This window comes from Camelina sativa, chromosome 11, assembly GCF_000633955.1.
Source record: "Camelina sativa cultivar DH55 chromosome 11, Cs, whole genome shotgun sequence".
NCBI classification, from domain to species: Eukaryota; Viridiplantae; Streptophyta; class Magnoliopsida; order Brassicales; family Brassicaceae; genus Camelina; species Camelina sativa.
In genome coordinates, this window is record NC_025695.1 from 4,435,780 (window position 1) to 4,456,654 (window position 20,875).

The window sequence follows — 20,875 nt, forward strand, 5'->3', positions numbered from 1 at the left end:
GGTGTCTCTTATGCTGTAAACAGCGGGTACCAATCGTGGGGTCCTCTTTTCGGGAAGCTCTTCTTCGCCTTATGGGTTATTGCCCATCTCTACCCTTTCTTGAAAGGTCTGTTGGGAAGACAGAACCGAACACCAACCATCGTCATTGTCTGGTCTGTTCTTCTTGCCTCCATTTTCTCGTTGCTTTGGGTCAGGATCAATCCCTTTGTCGACGCCAATCCCAATGCCAACAACTTCAACGGCAAAGGAGGTGTCTTTTAGACCCTTATTTATATACGTGTGTGTGCATATATCGAAAACGTGCAATGGAACATTTCAAAAACCCAAAACCCAGTGAACCAGGCTGTTGTGGTGATTCCATGTCTAAGTTTAGCTTTATCTGAATAGCCAGAGAGTTGTAGAATTGTTCCGACACTGTTGTGATGATTTATAACTTTCGCAGTGGGGAAAAAAGATGTGGAAAACCAAATGATACATAGTCTACAAAAGTTCGTTATTCTTTGTTATATTTATTTTATTTAAAGCTTGTTAGACTCACACTTCTGTAATGTTGGAGCTTTGCTGTTGTCCCAATGGAATTGGAGTTTTATTTGTCTAAAATATTGGGAGTTTGTATGCTAAGCTTTTTACTTCAATACAAAAGGTTCTTTTCAGGAGTTTATATGTTAGATAATGTAATTTACTACACTGAGATTGTACTAGAGAAGTCTGCAAGATGAACTGATAGTTGCTTCATAGGAGAACTAGAGCAAGTTCTGTTTGTCTGAGGGATAATCAAGTTTTTGTGTAAACTCTTATTAGCTTAATTGAAACAGAATCAGATCAATCAAGAATCCAAAACATAAGAGCAAAGAATGCATCTTTATAATCCCCTCAACATTAGTTTTTGAAATCTCAAGTGGTATAAATTTAAAACTATGAACCCAATTAGTATCCACAATGTGTTTCTCTGATCAACCCCCTAAAGTTTGCCATGCGAGTCCATATAATTTCCAAAATCAGGCTTCTTGGTTCTGCTCGACAAGTATCTTCTTGCAAGCTTCATAACACATAAAAGAGATTCCAGCAGCAGGAACCAACTTCAAGCAACTTGGTCCAAGCCCTTTGTACCAACCGAGAATACCTTCATGCTCAAGTATGGTCACCAGAGCGTGCAACATGTTCTTGTAAACAACTCTCCCGCTAACTGCTCCCACCTGCATATGCTTCCGGGCCACTTCAAGAGGGAAAGTCGCAGTGCTCGATAGTGCACCCGCTAAAGAACCTATCAAAAGAGTCTCAATGTTTCCAATCTTCTCCTGCTTTGAAAAACTCCGGTATGCTTTTCTTAAGGAATCATATGCAAAGTAATTTGTAGCTGCATATGGAACAACTCCAATAAGGCTAGGAGCAAGACCCCTGTAGAGTTCTGTGGGTCCTTCCTCGCGTATGATTTTAACAAATGCATCAAGAATCCCCTTGTAAACTCCTCTCTGCAAAAAATTTGGACGACCCATTACTCAGCAATAACTGTATACACTGCGAACTATCTGAGTGAATTCTTGTCAAAACGAACTTTACATGCTCTATGATCCTTCACATACGGAAGTGAGATTAGCCTTAACTATCTCTCACGTAACACGGTTTAGTGAATCATTAGTTCATATATAGACGTTGTGAGGAGCAAACCTGAATTGTAAGACGAGTCTTGACTAGTTCGAGAGGGTATGTCAAGAGAGTTTGGCTAACTCCAGCACAAGCACCGGCGAGTAATGAAGCTGGAATTGGGATTTTCGATTCCTCACCATGTTCCGGTGACAATTTCTTGTTCACAGTCTCGAATACAAAAAGCTGCACATACAAGAATTGCAAATACATTGGAAAAGTTCAGTTTTTTTTTTTTTTTCTCAAAAATCATTAATAATGAAAGTTCAGTTTCAACCAACACAAGACTTTTCACAGATAAAAGAAGTCAACCAGATATAAAAAGTAAGAAACTTGCTCAATCTATACATCTCAATTCCTAAACAAAGAGACATATATATATATATATATAATGGTTTGATAATGAAATTTGGGTACCTCGACGGCTCGAGCAGGTGCGACACGAATGACATTGACCAAGTTGCCTCTGAAGAGACCAGTCCAACCTTCATGCTTCATGATTTCACCAAACACTTCAGAGCTCGAGTTTCCACCACTCCCCACCATTAGATGCGTCCTGATTGTCTCCAACGGCGCAACCACAGTTCTCGATACAGCTCCAGCCACGGCTCCGCTCAATAGCCGCCGCAACGAAGGATTAGCGATCTTTATCTTCAGTTTCAGCCCACCTTTCTTCTTCTTCGTCCTCTTCTCACCATTAACTACTTCCACCTCCTCCTCCTCTTTCCCCGGCATATACTTGGTGTAGAGATCATTGAGCTGGGTAGAGAAGCTGTTGACTCTGTTAGAAGGATCCGTAGACGAGAGGGATGCGAACGGATTAGTTTGGTTAACGCTAGCGAATAACCCACCAATTGGGAGGTGATTTGAGCAGCTGTTAAGGCTCGAATCGAATCCTAAATCGGAAACTGAGAAAAACCCATTCCTTGAATCGTCGAACAACTGGATTCCGGTTTTCCCCATACCCTCACCCAATTAGTGATTAAACTAAACCGTAGAAAAGGAAGATACTTTGTTGGAAAAAGTGGAAATTTCGAAGATGGGTGTGATGAGAGTTCGTGTGTAGAAGCCGAGACTGAGAGAGAGAGAGAGAGATTCGAATCTGTTACTGTTATGTCTCTCTCAGACTCGGTCAATGGGTCGTCTCTTTCGCTGAGATTTTAGGGTTTAAACCAGTTTCTTGTTATTTGGTTGCTCTTTTTGAGCTGGGTGGGTAGGTAAGATGATGAGTCAGTGGGTGGGACGGAGACTGCGGTTAGGTTTCTTTTTTCAGATAATTTTCTTATTTGTTCTTTTTTAATACTATAAGTTAATTCTTATTTCAAAGATCCTTGTCGATAGACTGAAAAAGCATTTACCAACCATAGTCTCTCCAACTCAAGCTGTGTTTGTGTTAGAAAGATTGATATCCGACAATATCTTCATAGTTCATGAAATTGCTCACAGTCTATACACGCATCCAACTATTTCTCAAGAGTTTATGCTTCAAGCTCTCGGTTTTCAGGATCGGTGGATTCTATGGATTATGGGATGTGTCTCATCTGTTAGTTACTCAGTGATAGTGAATGGAAAACCAATAGGATTAATCAAACCTGAAAGAGGAATTAGACAGGGAGATCCTCTTTCCCTTTCCTTTTTGTGTTATACACTGAAGCTTTGATACATCTTTTCAATCAAGCTGCAAAGGGAGATCGTATCACTAGTATTCAATTTCACCACTCTGGTCCAGAAATTAATCATCTTTTGTTTGCTGATGATAGTCTATTTATCTGCAAAGCAAATAGATTACAGTGTGCAGAGATGAAGAACTGCTTACAGAAGTATAAATGGATGTCTGGTCAAAAGATTAATAAGGAAAAGTCAGCTATTAGTTTTGGGACTAAATCAAACAATCTTGATGGAAACTGGATAAAAGAGAAACTGGGGATTAGTTTAGAGGGTGAAACCGGAAAATATCTAGGCCTTCCTGAATGTATGAGTGGATCGAAACAACAACTGTTGGAGTTCATAAAGGATCGACTTCAATCTAAGTTAACTGGTTGGTATGCCAAGAATCTATCACAAGGAGGTAAAGAAGTTCTTCTAAAATCTATTGTTATGGCTTTTCCAGTCTATGCAATGTCCTGTTATAAGCTTCTTAAGGGCATCATTAAGAAACTGATTTATGTAATGATGGACTATTGGTGGAGTAACTCTCAAGATAAGAAGAAAATTCATTGGCCAAGCTATGAGAAGATGATTTTGCCTAAATCAGCTGGTGGTTTTGGTTTCAAGGATTTGGAAATTTTCAATCAAGCTATGCCAATGAAATTATAACAGGATTTTGCCTAAACAAGCTTGGAGGCTCCTATATGATACAGACTGTCTTTTCTCAAGATTTGTCAAAAGTAGGTATTATGCGACTGGTGAATTTTTAAATGCAACAAAAGGTAGAAATCCTTCTTATGGTTGGAGAAGTATTCTCTTTGGTCAAGATTTACTTACCACATGACTGAAAAGCGTTATTGGTAATGGTAAAAACACGTTGGTCTGGGTTGACAATTGGTTGTTTGATAATAGACCGACTAGACCTATTGGCTTACACTCTTTAATGAACATTAAGCTTAGAGTTGCTGATCTTTTCAACTGAAACACTGGGGTTCGGAACGATTATCTCTTACGTTCACTGTATCATCACTCAGAGGTTAATCGAATTAAAGCTATAAAGCCTAGAATAGGTTTTGAAGATTCTTTTTGCTGGGGTGGAACAAGAAATGGCGTCTACTCAGTCAAATCTGGGTATGATATGATGTTTAGAAAGCAGAAGAAAGATGCTCTGTTTGATGCAGAAACTCAACCCTCTTTGAATCCAATCTTTAAAGCCTGCTGGAAGGTGAAAACTGCTCCTAAAATTCAAATCTTCCGTTGGAAAGCTCTTCATGGTTCCCTTGTTGTGACTGAAAGACTGCAAACAAGAGCAATAAGAAATTTTGATGGTTGTATGTTCTGTAATGCAGAGATGGAGTCAATTAATCACATCTTATTCCTCTGTCCCTTTGCAAGACAAGTTTGGGCGTTATCAAACATTCCATCTCCGTTTTTGGGCTTTGGTAATTCGATCTTTGAAAACATGTACCATCTTTTTAGCTTAAAACAAATGGGGAATAATATTGATGAGCTTAAGTCCGCATTTGCTTGGATTCTTTGGCACTTATGGAAAACTAGGAACAGCCTTCTCTTTGAAGGTTTTGCCCTATCTTCGGATGTAGTTGTGCAAAAAGCTTTAGATGTCACTAGAGAATGGTCTGCAGTGCATAGTCAAGATATTTCTCATAAGCAAACCTTGTTACCGTTGCAAGAGAAATGGTATCTGCATGCTCAGGGGGAAGTAAAATGTAACATTGGTTTTTCTTGGTCCAAAAGGCTGTGTTTATCGGGTGCTTCGTGGGTGATAAGAGATCATAATGGTAAAGTTATACTTCATAGCCGAGGATCTTATTCATCTGTTGTTTCGACTTTTGATGCCAAACTCAAGAGTTGGGAATGGGCATTGGAAAGTATGGCAAATTTGCATTTGGAGAATGTGACTTTTTGTGCATCTACTATGGATATTATCAAAGCTATGCACAATCCTAGTCAATGGCCAGCACTAATTCCTTATATCTCTCCACTCATTATGGTTGCGAAGAATAAACCAAACTGGTTTCTGTTCTTTGAACTGACAGACTGCAACAATGGAGCCTTATTAGTTGCACAAAGTGTTACTTCAGACCTTCAGATATCTTCTTATGTGGCTCGGGGAGCTCCTACTTGGCTAATTGGTCTTTTTGACCATGAACAGAGCTTGTTACAGGACTGCAACTTGATGTCAAGCAATATACAGTAACCGGTATCCCTTTCTCGTCGTTTTCTATATATATAACTTTTTAAGGTTTTATCTAGTGTGAATGTTTTGTCCTTTCATAAAAAACAAAAACAAAAAATCCTCATTCCTAAGCGGTGATTATTTTGATAATCATCTCTTACCTTGGTTTACCCTCCTTTTTGTCTGCTTTGACTTTTTGAGCCGTATCTTTTCGTCTCTAAGTTTACTATTATATAATCTTTTCCAACCTCTTCCTTCTTATATATTAACTTCTTAGTTTTCCGTATACTTCTATTAAGCCTTTTCTTTTCCTTTCCTTCCCTTTCCTTCCTTTTATTATGTCTGACGAGCTGTGGAACTCCCTGCAATATATGGATTTGGGACGAGATGATCCAGAACTATTTATCTCTCATGTCACTTATGCTGGAGTATTAGCTAGAAACCGTGTTAGCTTGATTGGGAGACCTCTTAACAATAGAGAGCAAGACCTAAGACGTGTGATCTTCTCCCTACCCCACCTTTGGGGTATAGCTTCGCGGGTTCATGGACGTGTTTTAGATGATAGCTATGTCCAGTTTTTATTTCGGTCAGAGGTGGATCTTTTTGCAGTTCTAAGAAAGGGACCTTGGGTGGTTGACAACTGGTTTGTTGCTTTGCAAAGGTGGGAAGACTTTCCTGAGCTTGATTTTCTCACTAGTATTGATCTCTGGGTCTAAATACAAGGTATACCTCTGCCTTATATTTCAGGAGAAACAGTTAAGTTTGTTGCCAAAACTCTTGGAGAGTTTGTTGAGCTAGATTTCAATGAAGAGACTACTTCGCAGATCTCCTTCATAAGAGTCAAGATAGCAATAGGAATCACAGATCGTCTGCGTTCTTTTAGAAGAGTCCGCTTTGAATCAGGAGAAGGAGCCTTGCTAGGTTTTGAGTATGAAAAACTTAAGCGGATTTGTACTAACTGTTCTCGCATTATCCATGATTCCTCCCACTGCCCATATCTTGTCCACCGGTTTATCAAGAGGACTTCCTCAATGTTCCAGTAACCCCTGTTTTTGAAGAAGGTGAGGGTTCCAACATTTACAGCTTTCTGGACGAGAAGCACTCTTCTCCAAGCTCTGAGATTTCCTCTTACTCTCCTATCTCGCAACCACCAAGACATGCTGCTCCAAGCCCAAACATGGAGGAGTTCTTAGCTGCTTATCCGCTTGGAACTCGTCTTTCTTCAAGCTCAGACTTTCGTGGAGTCTCCTCAATGGCGAGAGAAGATACCAAAGAGAAAGAAAATGCTAAAATTGAAAGGGGAGAGTGTTCTAAGCGTAGGAATGGAAAGCAAGTTCAGGTAGAAAATGAGAGAAACACTCGCCAACGTCGAAAAGATCCTGGAATAAGGTTTTATCCGACTGAACATGAATCTCCATGATAACTGATCAACAAACGAATCTCAGAGAAGAATCAATTTCTTTGTCTCTGAGATTTCACCTTTTGGTTTAAACTTTTAGTTTGAATTAGGTAATAAACTCACTTTTCAGATCAAGAAAGTGGATACTTTTGGTACACCTTGTGGTGTTATGGTATGCTGAACAGATGACAAAGAAAGTTCGTTGAAAAAATTCCTGAAGACCTTTAACTGCAATCTTTTTGATAGTGATGGGGTGATAAGTACAATACTTTCACATCTAAAGTTTATGTTAAATCCTTTAAGGCCAAAGCCAATGATCTTCATTGCAATTTTGGTCTTGTTGTGCATGATATGGCGTTGCGCTTATCTCCCCATCATCCCAGCTTTGTAATCTAATGTTGCTCTGTTTTTAGTTGTGTTGTAAAAACGTTGACTCATCAACATGGTTTTCACCACTGATGGTTGATGCTGTAGTGTAATATATAAAATCAGGTAAAAAAAAAAAAGTTAATTCTTATTTTATAGATATTGTTATGATATTCATAATATTTCATATTGTTTGTAATCTATAAAACCTGGGAATGCAAAACCCACGAAATAATTGCCGAGAAGAATATGTGAGAGCCGTGGAAGAAGCGTGCAAGGTTTTCCAGTTTTCACATGTGAACAAAACCTTAACCAAAGCTAAATTATTCGATTTAATTTTGTTGTGTACAATTTCAAATTAGCTTCGAAAGCTTAAACTGGTATATTTTGTTACATAACCAAATGCATGCTAATCAAAGTTGATTTAAACCGAGAACCCAAAACCAAGTGAAAACCATACCGAAAACTGTATAATTTTAAACAACTCATGACTAGGAATATGGTTAAATCAACTGACTAACGATCAAGTTAACTATCCATCTCGAAGAATTGGCATCTTGTATAATAGTTTGATTCCACTTGTTGTAAGCCTCAAATCTCATTTGTGGACTGTGGTTCAAACACATTTATAGCTTAGCTTTTGACATCCAAAATTTATCAAATCGACCATAGAGATTTATAAGAAACAACTCCATAGAATACAAGATCCGGGTGGTACATTGTGAAGCATCACAAAGATGTAATAACCACTAAAATCCACTCTGTAATTATAATAATTAGCACATAACTTAAAACAACTATAACTCATAAAACAGAGAATGGCAAAGACGAAGATGATCATACCTAACGCAAAAACAGTGAACCAAAAGAGATGCGCAAAATCCTGCTGAAAAATTCCCTCCAAAGCTACCAAAAAAATCATCCTAACCCTTGAGCACTAGTTCCACAGAATCCCACACATTCTTCAAACTCACAATCCTATGATCATCATTCATTCATTCATCCATTCTCATCAATCAAATCAATCTTCAGTTTCATTCCGTTTAGCAGCACCTTCACTTTCCCTCTCTTCCAAAAGCTTCCCAGCAGCTTCTTCATCACTTTGCTGAACCTTCTTCAGAGCATCCTCAGCTTTGGCAGCCTGCAACTTGCAGTGATTGTAATAGGCAACACCCAAGAAGGCAAGCCCGTAGCCAAACAGATTGATAGGAGTGACAGTATCTTTAATCACAGACCAAGAGAAAGCAATCAAAAGCCAATCTTTAACCACACCAGCAACATTCATTGTCAAAGCAGAGGTCTTCCCAACCAAAAGGAACACAGCAAGGTTCAAAGCAAACGCACACACAGAGTTAGTCCCAAAAATCACGAAATCGAAGTGGAAGCTCGACGTTTCTCTGAGAACAGGGAGCTCAACGAAGATCCATGGGAAAAACAGGAACACCAAACAACAAGGAGCAACGTAGTACAGAGAAGTGACTGGATTAAGTTTGATATCTTTAGAACTAAGCAAGATCTGGATCAGAACCAACCTCGTTGCCTCAACAGCTACAGCACCAAGCTGAAGCATCACTCCCCACGTATCGAACTTAGCCTCGCCGTAAGCAGCAATGGCGACACCGAAAGAGATGGAGAGCATGTTAGTCATCGTCTCCGATTTGAAAGATTCTTTCTTTAAGAGTACCCCGATTGAGTAAACGGCGACAGGCATCAGAGCTTTGAGCATCTGAATGAAGGAGACGGAGAGGTAGATGTAAGCTGAATTGGAGAGCCAGAGAGAGAGAGAGTACAAAGCACCGATGGGTACAACAGATCTGATGTAAGTCTCTCGCGTCATTTTTTTAACTGGCTCAACGACTTTGAAGACTTTGATGACTACGACGGCGAGGGAAGAGCAAAACGCCATGTGGATCATGGTGAGCGTGATAGGGAATGGCCAGTTGTACATCTTCTTGTCGAGGATGTATTTGTTGTAGACGATGACGGAGAAGCTGAGGAAGATCCAGATCGACACGTAGGTGTAGGAGAGGATGATCTTCTTGATGACTCCATCGCTTAGCGCACCGCCTTTTCCCATGGTGCCGGAAGAAGACGGAGGAGGAAGGGGTGATGCGCAGGATAGCAAAAAAGTGGCTCTCAGTGTTTTAAGAAGAGAGTCTTTACAGTCAATATTAATGGGTTTGGTTTGGGTCTGACTAAATGGTAAGCGAAGTTGGCTACCTATGACCAAATGGTTAGGCATGACTATGCTTATTGCTTATGCCTAATTGGCTACCTAAGAGAGGGTTTTTATTGAACAGAGGGTTTTATATTGATTACGAAAGAAATTATAATTCTATTGTATTTAATTTAAAAGAATTTATTGACAAATATATATATATATATATTGGTTTTAGGAATTTAATAAATTGTAGTGTTATTCAATATTATTGATTGTTTTAATGATAATATGATTTGATTAGAATCTAATAGAAATCAAAAGGAAAAAATGTGTGATTTTGATAAAATTTGTCAAATACTCTAAAATCTACTATCATTTTCTCTCCTATTTAATTCTTTTAAATTCAGTCATTGGTGGATATGATGTGCTTTAATTAGTTTACTGTATTACTTACTAGTCAATGACACAATGACTCAATGGTGTTGTACATATATATTGAGAGTTACTTTAACAATTAATCCCCATTAGTCAAACATTATCTCTAAAAGTTATTACTAGGGTGATAACCATTGAGTATATTTTTTCTCCCAAACATCTCGCCTAATTATTCGCGTATAGTTTCCTAGTCTCTCCTCACATTAACATCATCTCTAAACTGTTAGGTGTAAAAGTGTATTTTTTTTTTTGACAATTTATGTTATTGATGAAAAGTGAAAACAGATAACTGAAGATCTTATTTGACAAATGAAAGAAAAAGCTAACAAAGACTACTAACAAAAAAAAATTATGAAATATCCAATAGTTTGGAGGTAAAAAAAAAACTTATGAAACACAGAAATGACAAAAGTTATTCTTCACAATAACATTGTCATTGGTGAGAGAAAATCCTGCGAGAATTACACGACAATTGGTGGTTCATTTTTGACATAAATGTTGGCATTAAAGTAAATGTATTTTAACTTAAACGGTTATTATATTGATTATTGATTATTCTCTGGCCTAAACCATAACCTTAGACACATCACGAAATAAGATGAATTTTGAAAATTAAAACTCGTCACAAACTTAAAAATAGTAAATCTATAGATATAAACCAAACTTAACAAGAAGGCTTTAGAATATGTATAGAAAATGAAAGAACAATGGAACTTGAGTAGTTGGTGGTGCAGGTTCATCATGCAGTGTCATGCGGTGTCAGATTTAGAGCAGTCGGAAGTTCAGCATATGGTGTCGCGGATATAGCAATCGGTGCCGGAGGTTCAGCATATGGTTTGGCTGATGGAGGTTGCACATTGACATGATAATCACATTTGATGGGAATGGAGACAAAGCGACTAATTACATGCGCAAATTTGCAATACGAGGTGAGAGGCGTTCTTGGAGATGAAGAAGTGATGTTGATGTTATCCATGACAATGTTATCACAACCTGATTTTTGGTCACAATCTAGTTTTATTGCAGCAACATCGGCAACAACTGTCCCTTTAAAGTATTTATATGTCACGCCACTCACTTTCACCGCCGTTGCCTGAAAAATTTCACATCATGTATGAATTATTTTACATTATATAGCTTGCAATAAATTATATAGCTTGCAATAAATTCCGAGCCTTAGATATTAAAAAAAACGTGAGATTTGTCATGTGGAAATTTCAATATACCAAGGTTAGTTGAACATTATTTCAGTTATATTACATTCATTCAATATTTAATATATAGATTAAATTTTTTACTTACCATATTCAATTTAAATCTATACTAATAAAAAGTAGGAGCTATAAGTTCCTAAGGTCGTCTACATAGAATTTGACATATCACTTATTAACATTTTATACAATTTCTAGAATTTTCTATATTAAGAATTATTTTAAACAACCTATCATGATTTGACATGTCATTCATTAACATTTTTTAAAATTTACAGAATTTTTTAGAAAAAGAAAAATTTTAAATTTATGGAAATCAAAGAACTAAGCACAATATCCCACATCAGTTAGAAATTTTTTAGACAATAGTTCAGAACCAGTATAAATAAGATTAATATGCTTCCAACAACGAATGAGCAGGAAAGCTTGATTTATCAGGCGTCCAAGTTTAAAAGTTTTATTTGGTTTGATCTGGTTTTTTATTTGATCAAATTAAAACTTTAAACAGTTTCAAAAAAATATTATAGTATTCAAAAATTTTAAAATTTAAATATTATAAATATTGAAACTTTAAAGGTTCTTAGCTTTTAAAAAGTTTTTAAATATTATAAGTTTTTAATTTTAAAAGTTTAAAATATTATAAATATTGATGCACAACATAAATTATCTTATTGATCTACATTTGTGCTTTTTATTTCTTATGAGCTGTAAAACATATTTGTGTGTATGATTTTATAGATGAGTTGATATTTTTTCATTAATTTTTTATTTTTGGATCTAAGGAAGAAGGATTGACATCGCAAGACCCTTAATTTGATGTTTGAGTCAAATTTTGAGGTTTAAAGAAGAAAGATGGACGACAAACACACATGTTTTATTAGCTATACATAGGCATGACCAGGGTTACGGTTGTCAAGGTTAAGGTTTATTAACCATCGGTTATGGTTAGAAATTTTTGTAACCTTAACCAACACCGTTTAACAAACGGTTAAACGGTTACGTTTAAATACGGTTACGTTTAAATACGGTTACGGTTCAAGCAGTTACTGTTATATACGGTTACAGTTATTTCATAATATGATATGGTTTATATTATTTGATGATATAATATAATTGATATTATTTATTTATAATTAATATGTTCTTATAGTGTACTCATATTTCTATATATCATATGATTCATATTAAATAAATAATTATTAGTATATTTTCTTATGTTTTTAAAATATTATAAACCAAGTAAGGATTTTGGTTTGAGAAGTTTCTAAATGCGTGGATCTAAAACCAAATAAGTATATAGATAAAATTGTCAATAATTGGGTGCATGTGTTGACTATGCTGGTAATCATGAATTTCATAAATTTTATGAGAAAATAAATGATTTTGTTTTTGGAGTTTGATGGGTTAATAAGTTGTGTGGTAGTCTAAAAAAAGGTTTTTCAGTGGAAGAATGTGAAGAATAAAAAGAGTATAACGAATAACCAAACGGTAAAAGTTACGATGATAATTAACACAAAATTTGACAATGAAAATGACAAGAAAGAATATGAAGAATAAGAAACATTGAATAGAAAAACACGAAAACATAGGTGGCAGCGATCAATTAAATATGAAAACGAGTTAAATTCATGATTATAAAATTGTTTCGTTTTTCTGGTGATCAAAGAAAATGGTTTAAGATATGTGAGGTCATCATTTGATTTGCCTCGCCTGGACGTCAAGTTAAATTTATGATTTTTTTATCAGATTTGATTTTATAACACAACTGATTTTTATATTTTAAAAAATTGTGTATCTGAAATTTATTTATTTTTTCTTAATACTAATTTTAATTTTTTTTATGAGATAATATTTTATTACTGTAATCAATCATATATAATTTTTATCAAAATATATCAAATAAACTCATGTGTAGCGTGGATTCAAAACCTACTAAATATAAAGATCACTTCTTTTTTGTGTGTATGTAATATATATATAAATACCACTGTAAAGGTAAGAGTATAATTACCCCTACTGATTGTTTCCGACCGTCATAATGTTGATCGATGATGATGGGGAATCTGGCATTTATCATAGTAATATCTTCGTACAAAATATTTTTAACAGATCCTTGTCCTCCCTGATAAGGTATTTATAACATTCAATATATGATATATGTTTTATATTACGTAGAGTATATAAATATGTTAATTCTTCTAAAACAAATAAAATAATCCAAACTTACAAGCCATGTCTTGATTCTTGCACCATTTTGAGTTCCAGTGAAGGTACAATGTCTTACATTCACGTTTTGTACTATGTCACTTGTTCCTCCTTTCCCCAGACTTCCGATACTGTTTTTTTCAAAGATAAATCCCCACAAATTACCAGAAATTGAGTTTGCATGAAAATGTAAAAATATATGTAAAATTTTATACGTGTTAACCTTATGCCGTGACCCGGACCACATGTCACAGAAGTTATGTTGATATCGTATGAACCACCTTGAATTGCAATACAATCATCACCTAACAGAATACAAACCACACACAAAAAATTTGCGTGATTAATCTGTATATGGTATAATCTAAATTTTTAGTAGCTAAGAAATAATAGTAATACGTACCGGTTTTGATTGATGAACTGAGAATTTGGATATTGTGTGAGCTAGAGATATCAATACCATCAGTATTTGGACTGGTTAAAGGTGCAATCAAATGAATATTTGATAAAGTTGTGTTGGTGCAACTAGTAATTGATATGTGATTCTTTGGACTATTGATTTGAGTTAATCCTTTATATAAAATGTTTTGGCACCCAGAAAATCTCACTGCCTGCACAAACAAAAGATAAAACTCATACTACTAATCTTGAACTCCTTAAAACGAACAAATTAAATGTTAAATAATGCATATCTTCAAATCAACATGTTGAATATAGATTTAACATACCGCTGGTCGGGAGGATACGCCAACAGAAGACCACCAGCTTTCCCCATGGGAATTGAGAACACCAGATCCATTGAGAACGAGACCTGTCACCCTTCCGAAACATAACCAACACTCTGTTTTTTTACTTCCCCAGTCTTTTACCATTCTCGGCGCTTCAATCGTTCCATCAATCTTCTCAAAAGAGAAAAAAGAAAGAGAATATTATGTATACATGAGATATGTATATATAAATTATGTTTCCAACACAATGAGATGTGTAAAACTTTGATGATATGATGAATTATTTAACCACACTCTCACTAATAAATAAGGAATCCCGAGCACCAAAAATTTACAAATCAAGTTATTATAAAAATAATTTCAATTTCGTTTCTATGGTTCAGCTCGGCCTTTTAATATATTAGACACAAAACTGATAACATCTTTTTGATTATACTAAATACCTGAATATGAATATGTGGAGATACACAAGGACCTTCAAACAATTGTGGTTGTATGGTATATGTTTCCCTAGCATGTATGATTAAAGAGAGTTCCCGACCTCTCCCACTGCCTCCACATAACGCTTTCCACGCATCTTGAAATGCCTAATCCGAATATATTATCAAGCGATGATTTAATATTTTAATGGTACATATTTTATATTCATTAGTAATTTTGATGAAAGAAAATGAATTGTTACCTTAGAGTGATCAACATTTGTAGAGTGAGAATCATTGAAAAAATCTTTAATGGATAGAATCACATGACTATCTCCTTGTTGCAAATGATACGATGCGATTAGAATCACTAAGAGTAGTATCTTAAAGCCCTAGTAACAATAAAAATGTTAGTAATTTACTATACATGCTTAAGCAAAAGTGAAACTATGGGGAAAAAATATAAACTAAAAAGGGAATCTTATTGTCTCACCATTTTAGTATTAAATAATAAGAATCTAGGTAACAATATTGATCCTAGTAAATATAATATTAAGATTGTGAACGTGAATGTGTATTCTTAATTGTATATATATAAAGAGTTGAAAGTCTTAATATTACAATATACATTTGACTACTTCCAAAATTTAATATATAATTTTGACTCTCTTTTTGTTGAAGAATCTTTGAATAAATTGAAAATGTTACTATAATGTTTATGCCTTTATAGTAGTGAATTAACAGTGCAATACTTAGTTGTATGCATTCAACACATTGGATGTATCTACTATTTATTCTCCTTAATAACATTGTCATTGGTGAGAGAAGACTGTAAGAGTTTTACATTAACTCTCTTGTCAAGATAATTGGAGGTTCGCTTTTGACCAAAATGTTGATATTAAATTTCATGTCTTTGGGTTCAAACAGATTTTATATGAATAATTCATCATAACCTCCTAACCTTAAGAATAACATCTTTAATTAGTTTAAATGACACTCATTATAATTTTGTATATATATAGCTTCTAAATTCCAATAAAAGGTTGACAAAACATTTTGCGATATTTTCTTTTTGTTAATAAACCTATAAAGTAATATCGTCATCTTCTTATTAGTGTATGCTACTGGCTACCGTTAAAGTAACTTTATGTTTATCTTTGTTGGGACGCTCACACATCACGAAATAAGGTGAGTATTAAAAATTAAAATTTCCTTTCGAGTCCTTTGGTTGACAAATTAACTTGTCTTACTTAATTTGTACTAGCTAGTGACATAAATCGTCACAACATTGATATAGTAAATTTAGTCAACTTAACAAGAAGGCTTTAATTAGAATAAGTATATAAAAGGAGAGAATAGTGAATAATGAACAGTTGAAAAAATGTTCAGCATATGGTGTTGAAGATAGAGTATGCAATGCTGGAGGTTCAGCATGTTGTGTCGGGGATATAGCAATTGGTGCTGGAGGTTGAGCAGTTGGTGTCGAGGGTATAGCATACGGTGTGGGTGATGGAGGTTGAGCGGTGAGTGCGGGAGGTTCAAAATACGGTGCAATTGATGGAGTTTTGGGATTGACATGAAAACCACAATTGATGCCAATGGAAACAAAGCGTCTAATTACATGCGCAAATCTGCAGTACGAGGCGAGAGGTCTTCTCTGAGATGAGGAAGTGATATTGATGTGCTCCATGACGATGTTATCACAAACTGTTCTTTGGTCACAATCTAATTTTACTGCAGGAACATCGGGAAAACTTGTCCCTTTAAAGTATCTATATGTCACGCCACTCACTTTCAAAGCAGATGCCTGAAAGATTTCACAACATGTGTGTTCTATGTATGTTATTAGCTTTCAATAAATTTCGAGCCTTGAAAACTCAAATATTAAATAAACCTGAAATTTAACATGTGATTTCAAAATACCACGGCTGAACCATTATTTTATTACAAGTGTTACCCGTGTTGGTTGTGGACACCGACGAGCACCGTTACAATAATTTTGATCGATGATGATGGGGGATCTAACATTTATCAGAGTAATATCTTCGTACCAAATGTTTTTGACAAACCCACGTCCTCCCTGATAAAGTATTTTTAATATCCAATATATGATATATTCCTTATATATTACGTAGTGTATATTATGTTAATTCTTCTATAAAACAAATATAACAATGTAAACTTACAGGCCAAGTCTTGATTCTTGCGCCATTTTGAGTTCGAGTGAAGGTGCAATGTCTGACATTCACTTTTTGTACTATATCATTTGCCCCCCCTTTCCCTAGACTTCCGATACTGTTTTTTCCCAAGACAAAACAAACAACTTATCAAAGAATTGATTTTAAAAAGTAATATATATATATATATATATATATATATATATTTATATTTATATGCAAACCTTATGCCATGACCAGGACCGCATGTCACATAAGTTATGTTGATATCATAAGAACCACCTAGAATTGAAATGCAATCATCACCTAATAGATACAAAACCACACATAAAAAAAATCATAATCTTTCGCGTGATCAATCTTTACATGGCGTATGCTAAGAACAAAATAAAATACCGGTTTTGATTGATGAACTGCGAATTTGGATATTATGTGAAACAGAGATATCAATGCCATTAGTATTTGGACTGCTTGAGGGTGAGATCAAATGAAGATTTAATAAAGTTGCGTTGGTGCAACCAACAACTGATATGTGATTCCTTGGACTATTGATTTGAGTTAATCCATTATATAAAATGTTTTGACACCCATGAAATCTCACTGCCTACACCGACAAAAGATAATATCCTCAAAAAAACATATTAAATGTTTTAATCAAAGATTGATATCTTTAAATCACCATGCTGGATATAGAGATTCAACATACCTCTGGTCGGGAGGATGAGCCAACAGAAGACCACCAGCTTTCTCCATTGGAATTGAGAACACCAGATCCATTGAGAATGAGACCTGTCACCCTTTCGAAACATAACCAACACTCACTTTTTTTGCTTCCCCAGTCTTTTACCATTTTCGGCGCTTCAATCGTTCCATCAATCTTGTCCAAGAAAAAAAATATATATATATATATATATATATAACGTATACATGAGTCATGTATATATAAATTATGTTCCTAAAAACAATGAGAATTATAATTTTTTGATGATAGGTTGATTTCTTTAACCACACTCTCACAAATAAATAAGAAAACCCAAGTAAAAAAAACAATTACCAATCGAGTTACTATAAAAATAACGTTAATTTCGCTTTTATATATGCTCTAGCTAGGCTTTGTAATTCCTGGGACACGAAACTGATAACATCTTTTTGATTATACTAAATACCTGAATATGAATATGAGGAGATGCGCAAGGACCTTCAAACCGTTGTGGTTGTATGGTATATGCTTCCCTAGCATGTATTACTAAAGAGGGTCCCTGACCTCTCCCTCTGCCTCCACATAACGCTCTCCATGCTGCTTGAAATGCCTATTTTGAATATATTATCTAGCAATGATTTAATTTTTAGATGAAAATGTTTGATATTTATTTATAATTTATATGATAAAATGATTTTTTTACCTGAGAATGATCAACATTTCTAAAGTCAGAATCAGATAAAAAATCTTTAATGGATAGAATAACCCGACTATCTCTATGTTGCAAATGGTAAGATGTGATTAGAAGCAATGCGAGCAGTACATCAAATCCCTAGTAACAATAAAAATTAGTTAGCAATTTACCGTGGGGATCAGTGAAACCATGGGGGAAAAGGAGATTCTTATTGTCTCACCAGGTTAAAGAGACGAAGGATTATAGGCCAATTTCCTGTTGTAATGTGATTTATAAGGTGATATCAAAGATCATTGCAAACAGACTCAAATTGCTTCTTTCGGCATTCATATCATCTAACCAATCCGCTTTTGTCAAGGATCGTCTTCTTTTGGAGAATGTCTTTCTGGCCTCTGAGATTGTTGCAGATTATCACAAGGATACAATATCTCCACGTAGTGCTGTTAAGATAGACATCTCAAAGGCATTTGATTCAGTTCAATGGCCATTTCTGCTCAGTATACTCCACACACTCCACATCCCATCGCAGATTGTTAAATGGATAGAGCTCTGCATTACCACAACTTCCTTTTCGGTTCAGGTAAACGGAGAGTTATCTGGACTATTTCGTAGTGAGCGAGTGCTTCGTCAAGGCTGCTCTCTATCCCCCTATCTCTTTGTTATTTGTATGCAAGTGCTATCCGCCAAGTTAGACAAAGCGGTTTCAGAGGGGAAGATAGGATATCACCCGAAATGTCAGAACGCCAGACTCACCCATTTGTGTTTTGCTGATGACTTATTGGTCTTCACGGATGGAATGAAAACATCAATCGAAGGTATTCTTCAGGTATTTACAGAGTTTACAGCGGTTTCGGGTCTGAATATTAGTTTGGAAAAATCTACTCTCTATATGGCCGGGGTTAAACCAAGTGATCAAGAACTGATCTTACACTCCTTTCCGTTTGCATCGGGCACTCTACCTGTCCGCTACCTTGGTCTACCCCTCCTCACCAAGTGTATGACAACTTCAGACTATACACCACTCATTGAACGAATAAGAGCAAAGTTTGGCAGTTGGACAGGGCGGTACCTCTCTTTCGCGGGTCGGCTCCAACTTATTAGCTCGGTAATATATAGCTTGAGAAACTTCTGGATGTTTGCTTTTCGATTGCCCAGTGCATGTATAAAGGCGATAGATGGTATGTGCTCTGCTTTTTTGTGGTCGGGACCTTCTTTAAATGTGAAAAAAGCAAAGGTTTCATGGAATGATGTGTGTCTCCCCAAGGAGGAGGAGGTTTGGGTTTACGCTCATTAAAGGAAGCTTACACGGTGAGTTGCTTAAAGTTGATCTAGCGACTTTTAGCATCAAATTCCCTCTGGGTTGTATGGCTTCGGACTTACATGCTCAAACAAGGTTCTTTTTGGTCTCTTAAGGCAAACACTACCTCTGGTTCCTGGATGTGGCGCAAGCTACTTAAATATCGCCCTTTATCAGTCAATTTGGTTCGGTATGAGGTTAAGAATGGAGAAACAGTCTCCTTTTGGCATGATAGTTGGTCGCCACTGGGATGCTTAATTGACATTACCAGGCCAAGGGGTACTATTGATATGGGAATCACTCTCCATGCAATGGTAGCAGAAGCTCTCTCTCACCGCCAACGACCGCACAAAGTGGAACACCTGAATCAGTTCGAGACAGCTCTGGCAAACATTCGCAGAGAGGACTTGTTGAAGAAGCAGACGTAGTCCTCTGGAAAGGCAAAGGTGGTCAATTCAAGACAAAGTTCACCACCAAAGAAACCTGGGGGAATACTCGACACCCGAGGCAGAGGGTGTCGTGGGTGGCGGGAGTCTGGTTTTCTCACGCCACGCCAAAGTTCTCCTTCATTGTTTGGTTAGCCACTCTTAATCGCTTAGCAACCGGAGATAGGATGCAACACTGGCACACGCAGGTAGATATCTCATGCTCTTTGTGTCATGCACCGCTGGAAACAAGAAACCACCTCTTCTTCTCATGCCCCTACTCGACTGTAGTTTGGACAGGTCTCACCTCGAAGCTCCTAGCACACCAGTTCTCCACAGACTGGACAACAAACTTGGCTCTTCTCACAGACACTTCCTTGGAGAAGATAACTCTGTTCTTACTGCGGTATGCTTTCCAGGCATCCATCCACACTCTTTGGAAAGAACGAAATAATCGCCGCCATGGGGAACCATCGATACTACCTGCTCTGGTTCTTAAACGTCTGGACAGGCTTATCCGCAACCGGTTACTCTCTCTTCCAACTAATGGAAATCACTTGGATTACATGGCTAAGTGGTTAGCAACACGCTAATTCATGATCACAAGCTGTTCTTGTTTGTAGATTACTTGTTCTATTTTAAACTTTAAACACTTTAAACACTTTAAACAAACACCTTAAGATTTTGTAGCACTTGATGTAAAAACGTTTTTTCGAATAAATTTTACATTTTATTCAAATAAAAAAAAAAAGATAAGAATCTAGCTAGGTAATACTGTTTTCCTAGTAAATATAATATTAAGATTGTGAATGTGAATGTGTGTTGTAAATTGTATATATACTAAGAGTTGAGATTATTAATATTAAAATATACATTGACCACTTGGAAAATTTCTAATATATAATTTTGACTTTATTTTGGTTGAAGAAGTAAATATATTTGAATAACTTGAAAATGTTACTATAATGTTTTTGCATTTATGGTAATGAAGTAATTGTGTATATTTAGCTAGTATGCATTCAACACAAGAGATATATCTACTATTTATTTGACACTACCTTAAAAACCTATCCATTTAGGTTTTTAAAATTTTAAACTAGTACATTATAATATTTATCTTAGAAATTTATTTACATGCGGCAAAACTAAATGTGGAAAATATTAAATTAT

The 20,875-nt window shown here is 35.8% G+C and overlaps 6 protein-coding genes and 1 pseudogene across 6 annotated transcripts in view; 3 read left to right on the plus strand and 4 right to left on the minus strand.

Annotated features, from left to right (window-relative positions):
• LOC104727615 (cellulose synthase A catalytic subunit 1 [UDP-forming]) overlaps positions 1-621 on the plus strand; it is a gene marked incomplete in the record, with an annotated part of 13,278 nt that extends 12,657 nt beyond the window's left edge. The window contains 1 exon segment of the mRNA XM_019232625.1: positions 1-621. Within this exon segment, the coding sequence (XP_019088170.1) occupies positions 1-261 (261 nt within the window).
• LOC104721592 (adenine nucleotide transporter BT1, chloroplastic/mitochondrial) lies at positions 843-2,917 on the minus strand. The gene is made up of 3 exons (XM_010439613.2): positions 2,062-2,917; positions 1,669-1,830; positions 843-1,472 (listed from the first exon to the last, which is right to left on the minus strand). Exons 1-3 carry the CDS (start codon positions 2,605-2,607, stop codon positions 999-1,001), a joined length of 1,182 nt encoding a protein of 393 aa, XP_010437915.1. The 5' UTR covers positions 2,608-2,917; the 3' UTR covers positions 843-998.
• On the plus strand, positions 4,413-7,042 carry LOC109127621. Its single transcript, XM_019232626.1, has 2 exons — positions 4,413-6,149; positions 6,236-7,042. The coding sequence occupies exon 1, from the start codon at positions 4,430-4,432 to the stop codon at positions 5,507-5,509; it is 1,080 nt and encodes a 359-aa protein (XP_019088171.1). The 5' UTR covers positions 4,413-4,429; the 3' UTR covers positions 5,510-6,149; positions 6,236-7,042.
• Positions 5,818-7,042, plus strand: LOC104727616 (annotated as a pseudogene).
• Positions 7,907-9,477, minus strand: LOC104721593 (probable sugar phosphate/phosphate translocator At4g32390). The gene has a single exon (XM_010439614.2). It carries the CDS (start codon positions 9,328-9,330, stop codon positions 8,275-8,277), a length of 1,056 nt encoding a protein of 351 aa, XP_010437916.1. The 5' UTR covers positions 9,331-9,477; the 3' UTR covers positions 7,907-8,274.
• LOC104727617 (probable polygalacturonase At3g15720) lies at positions 10,589-15,042 on the minus strand. The gene is made up of 9 exons (XM_010446707.2): positions 15,034-15,042; positions 14,676-14,804; positions 14,437-14,580; positions 13,994-14,164; positions 13,669-13,876; positions 13,489-13,570; positions 13,288-13,396; positions 13,072-13,182; positions 10,589-10,942 (listed from the first exon to the last, which is right to left on the minus strand). The coding sequence occupies exons 1-9, from the start codon at positions 15,040-15,042 to the stop codon at positions 10,589-10,591; spliced, it is 1,317 nt and encodes a 438-aa protein (XP_010445009.2).
• Positions 15,719-20,132, minus strand: LOC104727618 (probable polygalacturonase At3g15720). Its single transcript, XM_010446708.2, has 9 exons — positions 20,013-20,132; positions 17,993-18,121; positions 17,756-17,899; positions 17,296-17,466; positions 16,986-17,193; positions 16,814-16,895; positions 16,599-16,707; positions 16,370-16,492; positions 15,719-16,219 (listed from the first exon to the last, which is right to left on the minus strand). The coding sequence occupies exons 1-9, from the start codon at positions 20,130-20,132 to the stop codon at positions 15,719-15,721; spliced, it is 1,587 nt and encodes a 528-aa protein (XP_010445010.2).

Excerpts from the sequence above, each read along its gene's own strand:
- LOC104721592 (XM_010439613.2), bottom strand. The coding sequence starts at position 2,607 with ATGGGGAAAACCGGAATCCAGTTGTTCGACGATTCAAGGAATGGGTTT. Across the intron at positions 1,831-2,061 it reads CACCTGCTCGAGCCGTCGAG|CTTTTTGTATTCGAGACTGT; the intron begins GTACCCAAATTT and ends TTGTATGTGCAG. Across the intron at positions 1,473-1,668 it reads AGACTCGTCTTACAATTCAG|AGAGGAGTTTACAAGGGGAT; the intron begins GTTTGCTCCTCA and ends AATTTTTTGCAG.
- LOC109127621 (XM_019232626.1), top strand. The coding sequence starts at position 4,430 with ATGATGTTTAGAAAGCAGAAGAAAGATGCTCTGTTTGATGCAGAAACT.
- LOC104721593 (XM_010439614.2), bottom strand. The coding sequence starts at position 9,330 with ATGGGAAAAGGCGGTGCGCTAAGCGATGGAGTCATCAAGAAGATCATC.
- LOC104727617 (XM_010446707.2), bottom strand. Across the intron at positions 13,571-13,668 it reads CAGTTCATCAATCAAAACCG|GTGATGATTGTATTGCAATT; the intron begins GTACGTATTACT and ends GTATTCTGTTAG. Across the intron at positions 10,943-13,071 it reads GTCGGAAACAATCAGTAGGG|GCAACGGCGGTGAAAGTGAG; the intron begins GTAATTATACTC and ends GAAATTTTTCAG.
- LOC104727618 (XM_010446708.2), bottom strand. The coding sequence starts at position 20,132 with ATGGATGCCTGGAAAGCATACCGCAGTAAGAACAGAGTTATCTTCTCC. Across the intron at positions 18,122-20,012 it reads GGTGTGCTAGGAGCTTCGAG|GGATTTGATGTACTGCTCGC; the intron begins GTGAGACCTGTC and ends TATTGTTACTAG. Across the intron at positions 16,493-16,598 it reads CAAGAATCAAGACTTGGCCT|GGAGGACGTGGGTTTGTCAA; the intron begins GTAAGTTTACAT and ends ATACTTTATCAG.